The sequence below is a fragment of the Bufo bufo genome, chromosome 4 (genome assembly GCF_905171765.1).
Source record: "Bufo bufo chromosome 4, aBufBuf1.1, whole genome shotgun sequence".
NCBI classification, from domain to species: Eukaryota; Metazoa; Chordata; class Amphibia; order Anura; family Bufonidae; genus Bufo; species Bufo bufo.
In genome coordinates this window covers 34,381,937-34,398,549 of record NC_053392.1, presented here as the reverse complement: position 1 = coordinate 34,398,549, position 16,613 = coordinate 34,381,937, and the positions used below count along the sequence as shown (strand labels likewise).

Genomic DNA, 16,613 nt, shown 5'->3' with positions numbered 1-16,613 from the left:
TATGCAGTAATCTCCTGAGCTCCCTCTAGTGGTGGCTGTATATATCTATATGCAGTAATCTCCTGAGCTCCCTCTAGTGGTGGCTGTATATATCTGTATGCAGTAATCTCCTGAGCTCCCTCTAGTGGTGGCTGTATATATCTGTATGCAGTAATCTCCTGAGCTCCCTCTAGTGGTGGCTGTATATATCTGTATGCAGTAATCTCCTGAGCTCCCTCTACTGGCTGTATATATCTGTATGCAGTAAATCTCCTGAGCTCCCTCTAGTGGTGGCTGTATATATCTGTATGCAGTAATCTCCTTAGCTCCCTCTAGTGGTGGCTGTATATATCTGTATGCAGTAATCTCCTGAGGCACCCTCTAGGTGGTGGCTGTATATATCTGTATGCAGTAATCTCCTGAGCTCCCTCTAGTGGTGGCTGTATATATCTGTATGTAGTAATCTCCTGAGCTCCCTCTAGTGGTGGCTGTATATATCTATATGCAGTAATCTCCTGAGCTCGCACCTAGTGGTGCTGTATATATCTGTATGCAGTAATCTCCTGAGCACCCTCTACTGTGGTGGCTGTATATATCTGTATGCAATAATCTCCTGGGCTCCGTCTAGTGGCGGCTGTATATATCAGAGGTAATCTCCTGAGCTCCCTCTAGTGGTGGCTGTATATATCTGTATGCAGTAATCTCCTGAGCTCCCTCTAGTGGTGGCTGTATATTCTGTATGCAGTAAGCTCCTGAGCTCCCTCTAGTGGATGATGTATATATCTGTATGCAGTAATCTCTTGAGCTCCCTCTAGTGGTGGCTGTATATATCTTTATGCAGTAATCTCCTGAGCTCCCTCTAGTGGTGCTGTATTATATGTATGTAGTAGATCTCCTGAGCTCCCTCTAGTGGTGGCTGTATTTATCTGTATACAGTAATCTCCTGAGCTCCCTCTACTGGTGACTGTATATACTGTATGCAGTAATCTCCTAGCTCCCTCTAGTGTGGCTGTATATATCTGTATGCAGTAATCTCCTTAGCTCCCTCTAGTGGTGGCTGTATATATCTGTATGCAGTAATCTCCTGAGCTCCCTCTAGTAGTATGGCTGTATATATCTGCATGCAGTAATCTCCTGAGCTCCCTCTAGTGGTGGCTGTATATATCTTGTAGTGTAGTAATCTCCTGAGGCTCCCTCTAGTGTGGCTGTATATTATCTATATGCAGTAATCTCCTGAGCTCCCCCTAGTGGTGGCTGTATATATCTGTATGCAGTAATCTCCTGAGCACCCTCTAAGTGGTGGCTGTATATATCTGTATGCAGTAATCTCCTGAGCTCCCCTAGTGGGTGGCTGTATATATCTGTATGTAGTAATCTCCTGAGCTCCCTCTAGTGTGGCCTGTATATATCTGTATGCAGTAATCTCCTGAGCTCCCTCTAGTGGTGGCTGTATATATCTGTATGCAGTAAGCTCCGGAGCTCCCTCTAGTGGATGATGTATATATCTGTATGCAGTAATCTCTTGGAGCTCCCTCTAGTGGTGCTGTATCATATCTGTATGCAGTAATCTCCTGAGCTCCCTCTAGTGGTGGCTGTATATATCTGTATGTAGTAATCTCCTGAGCTCCCTCTAGTGGTGGCTGTATATATCTGTATGCAGTAATCTCTTGAGCTCCCTCTAGTGGTGGCCTGTATATAATCTGTATGCAGTTAATCTCCTGAGCTCCCTCTAGTGGTGGCTGTATATATCTGTATGTAGTAATCTCCTGAGCTCCCTCTAGTGGTGGCTGTATATATCTGTATGCAGTAAGCTCCTGAGCTCCCTCTAGTGGATGATGTATATATCTGTATGCAGTAATCTCTTGAGCTCCCTCTAGTGGTGGCTGTATATATCTGTATGCAGTAATCTCCTGAGCTCCCTCTAGTGGTGGCTGTATATATCTGTATGTAGTAATCTCCTGAGCTCCCTCTAGTGGTGGCTGTATATATCTGTATGCAGTAATCTCCTGAGCTCCCTCTAGTGGATGATGTATATATCTGTATGCAGTAATCTCCTGAGCTCCCTCTAGTGGATGATGTATATATCTGTATGCAGTAATCTCCTGAGCTCCCTCTAGTGGTGGCTGTATATATCTGTATGCAGTAATCTCCTGAGCTCCCTCTAGTGGTGGCTATATATATATATATATATATATATATATATATATATATATATATATGCAGTAGTCTCCCAAGCTCCCTCTAGTGCTTGCTCTGTGTGTGTGTGTAAATATATATATATATATATATATAAAATTACAAATATCGCAGCAGCACAGTCAGACCACAAGTATAAGTATATATACAGTAATCTCCTGAGCTCCCTCTAGTGGTGGCTGTATATATCTGTATGCAGTAATCTCCTGAGCTCCCTCTAGTGGTGGCTGTATATATCTGTATGCAGTAATCTCCTGAGCTCCCTCTAGTGGTGGCTGTATATACCTGTATGTAGTAATCTCCTGAACTCCCTCTAGTGGTGGCTGTATATATCTGTATGTAGTAATCTCCTGAACTCCCTCTAGTGGTGGCTATATATATATATATATATATATATTGTAATCTCCTGAGCTCCCTCTAGTGGTGGCTGTATATATATATATATATATATATATATATATATATATATATATACACACTGCTCAAAAAAATAGGAAGCAACACTGAGTGACAATCAATTTCACATGCTGTTGTGCAAATGGGATAGACAACAGGTGGAAATTATAGGCAATTAGCAAGACACCCCCAATAAAGGAGTGGTTCTGCAGGTGGTGATCACAGACCACTTCTCAGTTCCTATGCTTCCTGGCTGATGTTTTGGTCACTTTTGAATGCTGGCGGTGCTTTCACTCTAGTGGTAGCATGAGACGGAGTCTACAACCCACACAAGTGGCTCAGGTAGTGCAGCTTATCCAGGATGGCACATCAATGCGAGCTGTGGCAAGAAGGTTTGCTGTGTCTGTCAGCGTAGTGTCCAGAGCATGGAGGCGCTACCAGGAGACAGGCCAGTACATCAGGAGACGTGGAGGAGGCCGTAGGAGGGCAACAACCCAGCAGCAGGACCGCTACCTCCGCCTTTGTGCAAGGAGAACAGGAGGAGCACTGCCAGAGCCCTGCAAAATGACCTCCAGCAGGCCACAAATGTGCATGTGTCTGCTCAAACGGTCAGAAACAGACTCCATGAGGGTGATATGAGGGCCCGAGGTCCATAGGTGGGGGTTGTGCTTACAGCCCAACACCGTGCAGGACGCTTGGCATTTTCCAGAGAACACCAATATTGGCAAATTCGCCACTGGCGCCCTGTGCTCTTCACAGATGAAAGCAGGTCACACTGAGCACATGTGACAGACGTGACAGAGTCTGAGGACGCCGTGGAGAACGTTCTGCTGCTGCAACATCTTCCAGCATGACCGGTTTTGGCATTGGGTCAGTAAATGGTGGTAGGGTGGCATTTCTTTGGAGGGCCGCACAGCCCTCCATGTGCTCGCCAGAGGTAGCCTGACTGCCATTAGGTACCGAGATGGAGAGTCCTCAGACCCCTTGTGAGACCCATATGCTGGTGCGTTGGCCCTGGGTTTCCTCCTATGAAAGACAATGCTAGACCTCATTGTGGCTGGAGTGTGTCAGCAGTTCCTGCAAGACGAAGGCATTGATGCTATGGACTGGCCCGCCCGTTTCCCAGACCTGAATCCAATTGAGCACATCTGGGACATCATGTCTCGCTCTATTCCACCACGTCACGTTGCAACCACGAGACTGTCCAGGAGTTGGCAGATGCTTTAGTCCCAGGTCTGGGGAGGAGATCCCTCAGGAGACCGTCCGCCACCTCATCAGGAGCATGCACAGGCGTTGTAGGGAGGTTCATACAGGCACGTGGAGGCCACACACACTACTGAGCCTCATTTTGAGTCTTGTTTTAAGGACATTACATCAAAGTTGGGATCAGCCTGTAGTGTGTTTTTGTCCACTTTAATTTTGACTCCAAATCCAGACCTCCATGGGTTGAAAAATTTGATTTAGATTTTTTTATTTTTTTTGTGTGATTTTGTTTGTCAGCACATTCAACTATGTAAAGAACAAAGTATTTTCAGAAGAATATTTAATTAATTCAGATCTATGATGTGTTATTTTTGTTCCCTTTATTTTTTTGAGCAGTGTATATATATATACACAGTAATCTCCTGAGCTCCCTCTAGTGGTGGCTGTATATGTGTGTGTGTGTGTGTATATATATATATATATATATATAGTAGTCTCCCAAGCTCCCTCTAGTGCTTGCTCTGTGTGTGTAAAAATATATATATATATATATAAAATCACAAATATTGCAGCAGCAGCAGTCAGACAAGTATAAGTATATATGCAGTGATCTCCTGAGCTCCCTCTAGTGGTGGCTGTATATATCTCTATGCGGTAATCTCCTGAGCTCCCTCTAGTGGTGGCTGTAAGATAGTGAAATGTAGTATGCTCCTTCTAGTGGTATCTGTGTACATGTACATTAATGAGCTCCCTCCAGAGGAGGTTATAGAAATGTACACCCTTAGCTCCCCCTAGTGGTGGCTGCAGTCATCTTATCATATAACTGTGGGAGTGTGCAGAGGAGTTTGGAGCTGTCAGTGGAATCAGTCTTCATAAGGGCTCATGCGCACAGCTGTTGCCCAGCCCGCAATACACAGGCACCGGCCGTGTGCACCCCGCATCACAGATGCAGACCCATTCACGTGCGGAACAGAAGCACTAAGGAGTGCTTCCGTGGTGTTTCTGTCTTTGCCGTCCCACGGATGTTGCCCGTGTGCATAAGGCCTAAGGCTGGGTTCACACCTGAGCGTATTTGGTAAGCGCTTTTTACAGGCGTTTTTGTATAGAGTAGAGTGTGTTGGTAACAGTCTGTAATAACCATGGATCTCCGCAAACGACGGCGACCAGCAGCTATACTAAGAGATACGCAGCAAAACAACACTATGGGAAAGTATCGGCACAACATGAGAATGGAAACCGTTATATTTTATTTCCAGGTTTGTGGTCAGGGAGGCAGTAGCCCCTCTAGTGTCCTACACAGGTCAAAGACTGTAAATTAACAGATAAATAACATTAAATAAAAAATACTAATTATGTAAAAGAATCAATATATAATGACTCCATCGAGCAATCACACGAGCGCAGATATACGTATGGCACATCCACCGCAGGGACGCTCCCGGACCGCATACAGTCCATTCCTCTTCATGCTTTAAGGCAAGCTTAGATTTTTTTAATTTTTTTTTTATAAACAAAGCGTTCTGGAAAAATGCAACTTTTTGATAAAAATAAAATTAAAAATACATAAGTTTGGTCAGATCCCAGAAAAGTTAAAGCCATACAAATTAAAAAAAAACGTAACATCGGCAAGTTACACAGAGTTTTTTTTTTCGTATCCTGCATTTGTCGATCTCTCAAATATATTTACAGGATTTTTCTGAAAAAATAAAATAATTCACAGTTGACAACATTTGCTCGACATTTTCAGTTTCAGGGGGTTTCATGGGTGCAGAGGTGGGAGCGGATTCCAATTACTGTTCCAGTCATAGAAAGCCTGAGCCAGTGTCCTAGGTATTAGAGGACATGGGGAGAGGAGGACACGGCAGCCATTCAGGGGGTGGGGGAGTGTTTACGTCATGTTCTGGAGGACTCGACACAACCCATACAACTTAATGGAGGTGATGTAATTACTACGTTTCTCCAGTAGTGGCCGCTGCAGCGGAAGAACCTAGCTAGCTGCAAGCTTTCCCCTGCCACCTGATCGACAAGGATTTCAGCTGCAAGATCCACAATGATCAAAGTAAAACTGTATACAAATAATGCATCACAACTCCCCCCCCGGCAGTGGGTCTAGAGGTGTAGACTGACGTGTCCTCCCCTCCAAAAATATAAAAATAAAAATTATTTTTATTTAAAAAAAAAAAAAAAAAAAAAACGCTTCAACATGAAGTCGATTCAACACAGATGATACACACACTGGAGAGAAAAAAAAAAAAAAAAATATATAAAAAATAAAAATGGCAACTGTATCTCATGGTGTAAAGCAGAATCCACCCCCCCCCCCCCCCCTAAATGCACAACTGCAAATAACAGCTACCTGCAGAGCTGAAATCATAACGAAACATAGCACCACCACTAAATTACACGCGATGCCGCTTAACCTCGTGCTTGGGACATCCAAGTGTACCCCGTCCAAAAGAAAACAGATGGCTTTAGATACACTCTTCATTCAAGCACGGGGAAGACGGCTTCAGATATTTAAAAAAACAACTGTACAAGAAACGGGAAAAGTTAAGAAAACGCCATGCAAATCTTTTCCCACCACCAAAAAAAATGGAAAGCAATGGTAAAAAAAAAAAAAAAAAAAGTTACCACCAGACAAACTGACCCTGTAAGAAAAGGGGGAGGGGCAAGTATTAGGGGGTGGGGCATCTCAGTCATTATCTCTTCCGCATTTCTCACTTTACTTTGTAGCAGATTAAGATTTAAAAGAATAAATAAATAAAAATCTGATTAATAAGGCCGTTAGACGGGGAGCTTCTGCCCGGGTCTCCTTAGGTTTCTACCCTTGGTTTGCCAGCCAATTCTGCCTTGAGCTAAAGACCTGAGTAATCTGATTGGCAGATTACAGCCCAGAAGGGGAGGAGCCAGCTGGCAGAAGTCACATGACGCTGACCTGAAGCTCAGGCTGCACTAGTAATCAGATTTTCTCTAAATAAATTGATGTGGAAGACGTCTACCACCAGCGATGCTCCATTAGCGGAGGTATTGGGAGAGCGAAGTGACCTCCAGATACCCCCGGTGACTCAGTAGTAAAAAAGGATAGAACGCCCCTCCCCCCACAAAAGCAATGCCCATTGATGCCTACACCGTCTTACAGGGGTCCCCTAGTCTAGTGTATGTAAAGCCTGAACACTGTGGCAGGTAACGTCCTCTGCTTCCTGTCAGAGAAAGGAAAAAATTATTTTTCCACTTTCACAAACCAGTTGAGACCCACACAGCTGCTGGGCTTGTTACAGTGTATCAACACAGACAAACTGCTCTAGCAGCACAATGCCTTCTAGTGACCGGCAGCTAATACCTACACCGATACGCTGGAAAACCGTCCTAAATCGGTACTACTCACACAGCTGATGTACGTTACAGTGTATCAGGGTGTACTTTTAAAACGCGTTTCCATTCCCTGACAGTAAGCACAGCTTTTCCTTTACACAATGATGAAGGCTTTACCTAGCGCTATACTGGAGGGACGACCGACGCCGCGCAGCTACTGGATGAGGTAATATCACATGACCAACGTTACCATTATGCAAATATCAATAAAAAGCGTGGTTCTGGTCGGCGCTGCTTTATCGGAGCTCGGGCTGCGGCCATGCGTCAGGGCATCTGGGAAAGAGCGCGACGCCCGGTTCATGTGCCCAGCAGCACGAGGGTTAAAAAGTAAAGAGCCGGGGAGGGGGCAGGGCTGGGGGGGGGACACACATTCAGTCGGTCTGTTATGTACAGCATCTTCGCGTACGCTTCCCCCGCAGCGGCTGAGGCTTTCCTGGGCGGTGAGGGGCAGCAGCTGAGGCTTTCCTGGGCGGTGAGGGGCAGCAGCTGAGGCTTTCCTGGGCGGTGAGGGGCAGCAGCTGAGGCTTTCCTGGGCGGTGAGGGGCAGCAGCGTGAGGCTTTCCTGGGCGGTGAGGGGCAGCAGCTGAGGCTTTCCTGGGCGTGAGGGGCAAGCAGTCGCTGAGATGGTTTACAGGACTTCTGCAGACTGCAGGCCGACCGTCTCCTCCTCCTCTAGTCAGTCCGTGCTGGGCTTCTTCAGCGAGACGTCAGGATGTTAAAGTGTCTGCTCAGCTGATTCACCTGCAAGAGACCACGGAGATTACCCCCATTCAGACTGGAGAGACCCTCCCGAAAAATGCCAATATAGTCGTGCGCACAGCTCGAGCGGCTGCATTTTAACCCCCTAGTGACAACTAATTTAAGCCCTTGAAAGGGGGGTTTTCCCATCCCAGACAATGGGGGCAATATCGCTAGGAGGTGGGACCTGCACCTACACGGAAAACGAAGCCCCGAAAAATGTGGAGGGAGCATTGCGCATGCGCAGCCCGCCCTCCAATTCATTTCTATGGGGCCTCCTAAAATAGCCGGCCCCATAGAAATGAATGGGAGCGGTGGCTACTACGGGGAACGGCCTTGGTGGTGGCCGAACTCTGGGGTCCTCCAGCCACCACCTTCCCCGCTCTGTTCTCGGTGTCAGACAATGGGGGCGTATTCTAGCGATATGCCCTCATCGTCCCATCTGAGACGTTTTAAACGTTTTATTCAGCCTGACCCCAGAAACAGAAGATTCATACTTCACCGCTCCGGTCCTGGCACAGTTTACATCCGGCTGGCTATGGGCATGGTCACAGCGGGGCACGTAATCGGTGCCAGGACCAGAAGATGAAGAGAACAGAGACAGCGCAGAGGACCGCAGCGGCGGGGAGCAGGGAAGTATGAATTTGTTTATAATAAAAATAAAAAATTATTCTTACTGGACATTCCCTTAAAACCCAGTATACCGCAGGGTAGGGATCGACCCGATATTGATTTTTTTAGGGCCGATACCGATAATTGTGAACTTTCAGGCCGATAGCCGATAATTTATACCGATATTCTGGGAATTTTCATTTTTGAGAAAAAAAAAAATTCCTACACAAATCTGCTGAAAATTAATATGTTTATTGTTAATGTGTATTTTTTTTTGTTTATTGTTAATGTGTATTTTTTTTTTTATAAATCTTTTTCATTTATACTTAATATTTTTGTGTTTTTTTTTTACTAACTTTTAACCCCCTTAGGGACTAGAACCCTTGTCCCATTCACCCTGATAGATCTCTATCAGGGTGAATAGGAGCTCACACTGTCCCTGCTGCTCTGTGCTCTGTGCACACAGCAGCATGGAGCTGAACATGGCAGCCAGGGTTTCAATAGCGTCCTGGCTGCCATGGCAACCAATCGGAGCCCCAGGCTTACACAGCTGGGGCTCCGATCGGAGGAGCAGGGGAGAGGGGATCCTGTGGCCACTGCCACCAATGATTAATACTGGGGGGGGGGGGGGGGGGGGGGGGCGCACTGCGCCACCAATGTTTTTACTATTGGCCGGGATGGGGGTGGGGGGCGCACTGCGCCACCAATGAAGATAAGTCTATCGATCATTCATATACAGGAGGCGGGAGCTGGCTGCAGAATCACATAGCCGGCTCCCGACCTCTATCAGCGGTAGCTGCGATCCGCGGCACCTGAGGAGTTAACTACCGCGGACCGCAGCTATTGCTCATAGAGGTCGGGAGCCGGCTATGTGATTCTGCAGCCAGCTCCCGCCTCCTGTATATGAATGAATGAAAGGCTTATCTTCATTGGTGGCGCAGCGGCCACAGCCCCGCCCCTCCTCTTATGTTCTATCCCCTCATTGGCGGCAGCGGCAGCAGCAGCAGCACAGGGGGAGGAGACACTGCTTCCTTCTCCCCTGTGCTGCGGAGGGAACACAGAGAGCGCTGTCAGCAGCGCGTTCTGTGTTCCCCATACGTTATCGGTATATCGGCAAAATAGATGCCGATACCGATAACGTTCAAAATCCTCAATATCGGCCGATAATATCGGCCAAACCGATAATCGGTCGATCCCTACCGCAGGGCCCCCACTGTTTGAGGGGTACACGAAGGCCTAAAGCCCATGCATTTGGGAAATTAGCGGTGGTCCGAGCTCAAGCCCCCTGGTTAGGGTAGGACACACTCACCACTGACACTCCGTAGTGTAAATGTGCGATGGTTACAAGAGCCGTCAACACCACCAGCAGAAGAGCCTCCATATTGTGAGCGAAGCCGGAGACCACCAGCAGCACCACCAGCGCCAGGGGGATGAGGAGCCAGCTGAGAGGTTGGCACCGGGTGTTAGTCATCTGACACACGATCAGCTGGCACTAGGAGAAGAGAGACGGTGAACGGGAGGAAGACGGCGGAGGACAGGCGGCAGACAAGCAGGGGGGCCACTTACTGTAACGTTAGCAAAGGTGGTCCCCACCAAGAAGTAGAAGAGCCGAGGGTGAGCCTCCAGGATCTGAGAGGGCGAGGCGAAGACCCACAGCGTGGACAGGATGAAGAGCAGCACGGGGGAGAAGAGCGGCAGCATGGACTCGTACAAGCTCTTGTGTTTCAGAGTGTTGTTCCGATAACCCCTGAGCAACACAAAACCGGCAAAGGAAACCATCAGCAGGCAGCATGTGAAAGAGAAACTCCGCTGTAGGCCTGCATTGCATCTGCGTCTCTCCAGCATCCAGTGGCGGAGGCAGGTCGTAGGGGGAATCACTGGCTGCAGCAGTAACGTACTCCGCTTCTTGCATCAGGTCAATTGGTCACATGACCGGGGGGGGTTGCACTGCTGTGGCCAGGGATCTCACCTTTCTGCCGTTGCAGCCAGGGTGAGACCTGAGCGAGGCAGCCGAGGACAGGGAGCGAAGGAACCAGGACCTAGCAAGCGGGGAGCAGGTAAGTATGCCTCCCTTTTGCAGGTCTGTCCAGGAGGGGGGGGGGGGGGGGGGGGATTTCCAAACCCCCTGCCAAAAGGAGTCCTCTACCCCTTTAAGGTTCTGGGCCCCGGGAAAGTCAGACTATAAGATGGGTAAGTGCACTTACTTGTAAACATTGTACAGACTCATAGGAAGAGTTATAGTCAGCGCGCAACCTGCAAAATAAAGGCGGCGATCACTTACAGGCACTGGACAGCAGCGCGCTCGCGCAGGAGACCGCGGCGTGTGCACGATTTACCGCTGCGCTCTAGTGAAGCTCTTACCGACAATCAAGGTGGTGAAGAGGTCTCTGTATAAGACATTGTACACCAGGGGCTTGTACCAGGCCTCCACCCCGACCACTGCCGTCACCAGGTACACACAGGAGATAGTCTGCAACCAGAGGCACAAGTGATTGCTATAGAGAACACACATGAGCACTGCTACATCAACTCATACACACCTCGGCTGCTGCAGTACCTCCTAACACACACCTCGGCTGCTGCAGAACCTCCTAACACACACACACACACCTCGGCTGCTGCAGAACCTCCTAACACACACACACCTCGGCTGCTGCAGAACCTCCTAACACACACACACACACACACACACCTCGGCTGCTGCAGAACCTCCTAACACACACACACACCTCGGCTGCTGCAGAACCTCCTAACACACACACACCTCGGCTGCTGCAGAACCTCCTAACACACACACACACACACCTCGGCTGCTGCAGAACCTCCTAACACACACACACACACACACCTCGGCTGCTGCAGAACCTCCTAACACACACACACACACACACACACCTCGGCTGCTGCAGAACCTCCTAACACACACACACTCACACACCTCGGCTGCTGCAGAACCTCCTAACACACACACACACCTCGGCTGCTGCAGAACCTCCTAACACACACACACCTCGGCTGCTGCAGAACCTCCTAACACACACACACACACACACACACCTCGGCTGCTGCAGAACCTCCTAACACACACACACACACACACCTCGGCTGCTGCAGAACCTCCTAACACACACACACACACACACCTCGGCTGCTGCAGAACCTCCTAACACACACACACTCACACACCTCGGCTGCTGCAGAACCTCCTAACACACACACACCTCGGCTGCTGCATAACCTCCTAACACACACACACCTCGGCTGCTGCAGAACCTCCTAACACACACACACACACACACACACACCTCGGCTGCTGCAGAACCTAACACACACACACCTCGGCTGCTGCAGAACCTCCTAACACACACACACACACCTCGGCTGCTGCAGAACCTCCTAACACACACACACACACACACCTCGGCTGCTGCAGAACCTCCTAACACACACACACCTCGGCTGCTGCAGAACCTCCTAACACACACACACCTCGGCTGCTGCAGAACCTCCTAACACACACACACACACACACCTCGGCTGCTGCAGAACCTCCTAACACACACACACCTCGGCTGCTGCAGATCCTCCTAACACACACACACACACACACACACACCTCGGCTGCTGCAGATCCTCCTAACACACACACACACACACCTCGGCTGCTGCAGAACCTCCTAACACACACACACACACACACACACCTCGGCTGCTGCAGAACCTCCTAACACACACACACACACACACACACCTCGGCTGCTGCAGAACCTCCTAACACACACCTCGGCTGCTGCAGAACCTCCTAACACACACACACACACACACACACCTCGGCTGCTGCAGAACCTCCTAACACACACACACCTCGGCTGCTGCAGAACCTCCTAACACACACACACACACACACACCTCGGCTGCTGCAGAACCTAACACACACACACACCTCGGCTGCTGCAGATCCTCCTAACACACACACACACACACACACACACACCTCGGCTGCTGCAGATCCTCCTAACACACACACACACACACACACACACACACCTCGGCTGCTGCAGAACCTCCTAACACACACACACACACACACACACCTCGGCTGCTGCAGAACCTCCTAACACACACACACACACACCTCGGCTGCTGCAGAACCTCCTAACACACACACACACACACACACCTCGGCTGCTGCAGAACCTCCTAACACACACACACACACACACACACACCTCGGCTGCTGCAGAACCTAACACACACACACACCTCGGCTGCTGCAGATCCTCCTAACACACACACACACACACACACACACACACACCTCGGCTGCTGCAGATCCTCCTAACACACACACACACACACACACACACACCTCGGCTGCTGCAGAACCTCCTAACACACACACACACACACCTCGGCTGCTGCAGAACCTCCTAACACACACACACACACACACACACCTCGGCTGCTGCAGATCCTCCTAACACACACACACACACACACCTCGGCTGCTGCAGATCCTCCTAACACACACACACACACACACACACAACTCGGCTGCTGCAGAACCTCCTAACACACACACACACCTCGGCTGCTGCAGAACCTCCTAACACACACACACACCTCGGCTGCTGCAGAACCTCCTAACACACACACACACACCTCGGCTGCTGCAGAACCTCCTAACACACACACACACACACACCTCGGCTGCTGCAGAACCTCCTAACACACACACAGCTCGGCTGCTGCAGAACCTCCTAACACACACACACCTTGGCTGCTGCAGAACCTCCTAACACACACACACCTCGGCTGCTGCATAACCTCCTAACACACACACACCTCGGCTGCTGCAGAACCTCCTAACACACACACACACACCTCGGCTGCTGCAGAACCTCCTAACACACACACACACACACACACCTCGGCTGCTGCAGAACCTCCTAACACACACACACCTCGGCTGCTGCAGAACCTCCTAACACACACACACACACACACCTCGCTGCTGCAGAACCTCCTAACACACACACACCTCGGCTGCTGCAGAACCTCCTAACACACACACACACACACACCTCGGCTGCTGCAGAACCTCCTAACACACACACACCTCGGCTGCTGCAGATCCTCCTAACACACACACACACACCTCGGCTGCTGCAGAACCTCCTAACACACACACACACACACACACACACACACCTCGGCTGCTGCAGATCCTCCTAACACACACACACACACACACACACCTCGGCTGCTGCAGATCCTCCTAACACACACACACACACACACACCTCGGCTGCTGCAGATCCTCCTAACACACACACACACACACACCTCGGCTGCTGCAGAACCTCCTAACACACACACACACACACACACACACACCTCGGCTGCTGCAGAACCTCCTAACACACACCTCGGCTGCTGCAGAACCTCCTAACACACACACACACACACACACCTCGGCTGCTGCATAACCTCCTAACACACACACACCTCGGCTGCTGCAGAACCTCCTAACACACACACACACACACACCTCGGCTGCTGCAGAACCTCCTAACACACACACACACACCTCGGCTGCTGCAGAACCTCCTAACACACACACACCTCGGCTGCTGCAGAACCTCCTAACACACACACACCTCGGCTGCTGCAGAACCTCCTAACACACACACACCTCGGCTGCTGCAGAACCTCCTAACACACACACACCTCGGCTGCTGCAGAACCTCCTAACACACACACACCTCGGCTGCTGCAGAACCTCCTAACACACACACACACACACACACCTCGGCTGCTGCAGAACCTCCTAACACACACACACCTCGGCTGCTGCAGAACCTCCTAACACACACACACACACCTCGGCTGCTGCAGAACCTCCTAACACACACACACACACACACACACCTCGGCTGCTGCAGAACCTCCTAACACACACACACACACCTCGGCTGCTGCAGAACCTAACACACACACACCTCGGCTGCTGCAGATCCTCCTAACACACACACACCTCGGCTGCTGCAGAACCTCCTAACACACACACACACACACACACACACCTCGGCTGCTGCAGAACCTCCTAACACACACACACCTCGGCTGCTGCAGATCCTCCTAACACACACACACACACACCTCGGCTGCTGCAGATCCTCCTAACACACACACACACACCTCGGCTGCTGCAGATCCTCCTAACACACACACACACACACCTCGGCTGCTGCAGATCCTCCTAACACACACACACACACCTCGGCTGCTGCAGAACCTCCTAACACACACACACACACACCTCGGCTGCTGCAGATCCTCCTAACACACACACACACCTCGGCTGCTGCAGATCCTCCTAACACACACACACACACACACACACACACACACACCTCGGCTGCTGCAGAACCTCCTAACACACACACACACACCTCGGCTGCTGCAGAACCTCCTAACACACACACACACACACACCTCGGCTGCTGCAGAACCTCCTAACACACACACACACCTCGGCTGCTGCAGAACCTCCTAACACACACACACACACACACACCTCGGCTGCTGCAGAACCTAACACACACACACCTCGGCTGCTGCAGAACCTCCTAACACACACACACACACCTCGGCTGCTGCAGAACCTCCTAACACACACACACACACCTCGGCTGCTGCAGAACCTCCTAACACACACACACCTCGGCTGCTGCAGAACCTCCTAACACACACACACCTCGGCTGCTGCAGAACCTCCTAACACACACACACCTCGGCTGCTGCAGAACCTCCTAACACACACACACACCTCGGCTGCTGCAGAACCTCCTAACACACACACACCTCGGCTGCTGCAGAACCTCCTAACACACACACACACACACACCTCGGCTGCTGCAGAACCTCCTAAAACACACACACCTCGGCTGCTGCAGAACCTCCTAACACACACACACACACACACACACCTCGGCTGCTGCAGAACCTCCTAACACACACACACACACACACACCTCGGCTGCTGCAGAACCTCCTAACACACACACACACACACCTCGGCTGCTGCAGATCCTCCTAACACACACACACACACACACACACACACCTCGGCTGCTGCAGATCCTCCTAACACACACACACACACACACCTCGGCTGCTGCAGATCCTCCTAACACACACACACACACACACACAACTCGGCTGCTGCAGAACCTCCTAACACACACACACACACACCTCGGCTGCTGCAGAACCTCCTAACACACACACACACACACACACCTCGGCTGCTGCAGAACCTCCTAACACACACCTCGGCTGCTGCAGAACCTCCTAACACACACACACAAACACACCTCGGCTGCTGCAGAACCTCCTAACACACACACACCTCGGCTGCTGCAGAACCTCCTAACACACACACACACACACACCTCGGCTGCTGCAGAACCTAACACACACACACACCTCGGCTGCTGCAGATCCTCCTAACACACACACACACACACACACACCTCGGCTGCTGCAGAACCTCCTAACACACACACACACACACACCTCGGCTGCTGCAGAACCTCCTAACACACACACACACACACACACCTCGGCTGCTGCAGAACCTCCTAACACACACACACACACACACCTCGGCTGCTGCAGAACCTCCTAACACACACACACACACACACACCTCGGCTGCTGCAGAACCTCCTAACACACACACACACACACACACACACACACACACCTCGGCTGCTGCAGAACCTAACACACACACACCTCGGCTGCTGCAGATCCTCCTAACACACACACACCTCGGCTGCTGCAGAACCTCCTAACACACACACACACACACCTCGGCTGCTGCAGAACCTCCTAACACACACACACCTCGGCTGCTGCAGATCCTCCTAACACACACACACACACACCTCGGCTGCTGCAGATCCTCCTAACACACACCTCGGCTGCTGCAGAACCTCCTAACACACACACACACACACACACACCTCGGCTGCTGCAGATCCTCCTAACACACACACACACACACACACACCTCGGCTGCTGCAGAACCTCCTAACACACACACACAC

At 50.5% G+C, this 16,613-nt stretch overlaps 1 protein-coding gene across 2 annotated transcripts in view; it reads right to left on the bottom strand.

The window, feature by feature from the left end:
- Positions 1-6,643: 6,643 nt before the first annotated feature.
- The window catches only part of SELENOI (selenoprotein I), a 30,392-nt gene continuing 20,422 nt past the window's right edge, over positions 6,644-16,613 (bottom strand). Inside the window, exons 6-11 of one of the 2 annotated variants that reach the window (XR_005778097.1) lie at positions 10,858-10,966; positions 10,701-10,749; positions 10,063-10,243; positions 9,806-9,988; positions 7,762-7,887; positions 6,644-7,696 (exon numbers count right to left, since the gene is read on the bottom strand). Coding sequence is in view for 1 of the 2 variants with exons in the window: in XM_040427089.1 (XP_040283023.1) it covers positions 7,843-7,887; positions 9,806-9,988; positions 10,063-10,243; positions 10,701-10,749; positions 10,858-10,966 (567 nt within the window). In the remaining variant the exon portion in view is untranslated. Of the gene's footprint in view, positions 7,888-9,805; positions 9,989-10,062; positions 10,244-10,700; positions 10,750-10,857; positions 10,967-16,613 lie in introns of both variants that reach the window. The other variant, XM_040427089.1, reaches the window with a different exon arrangement.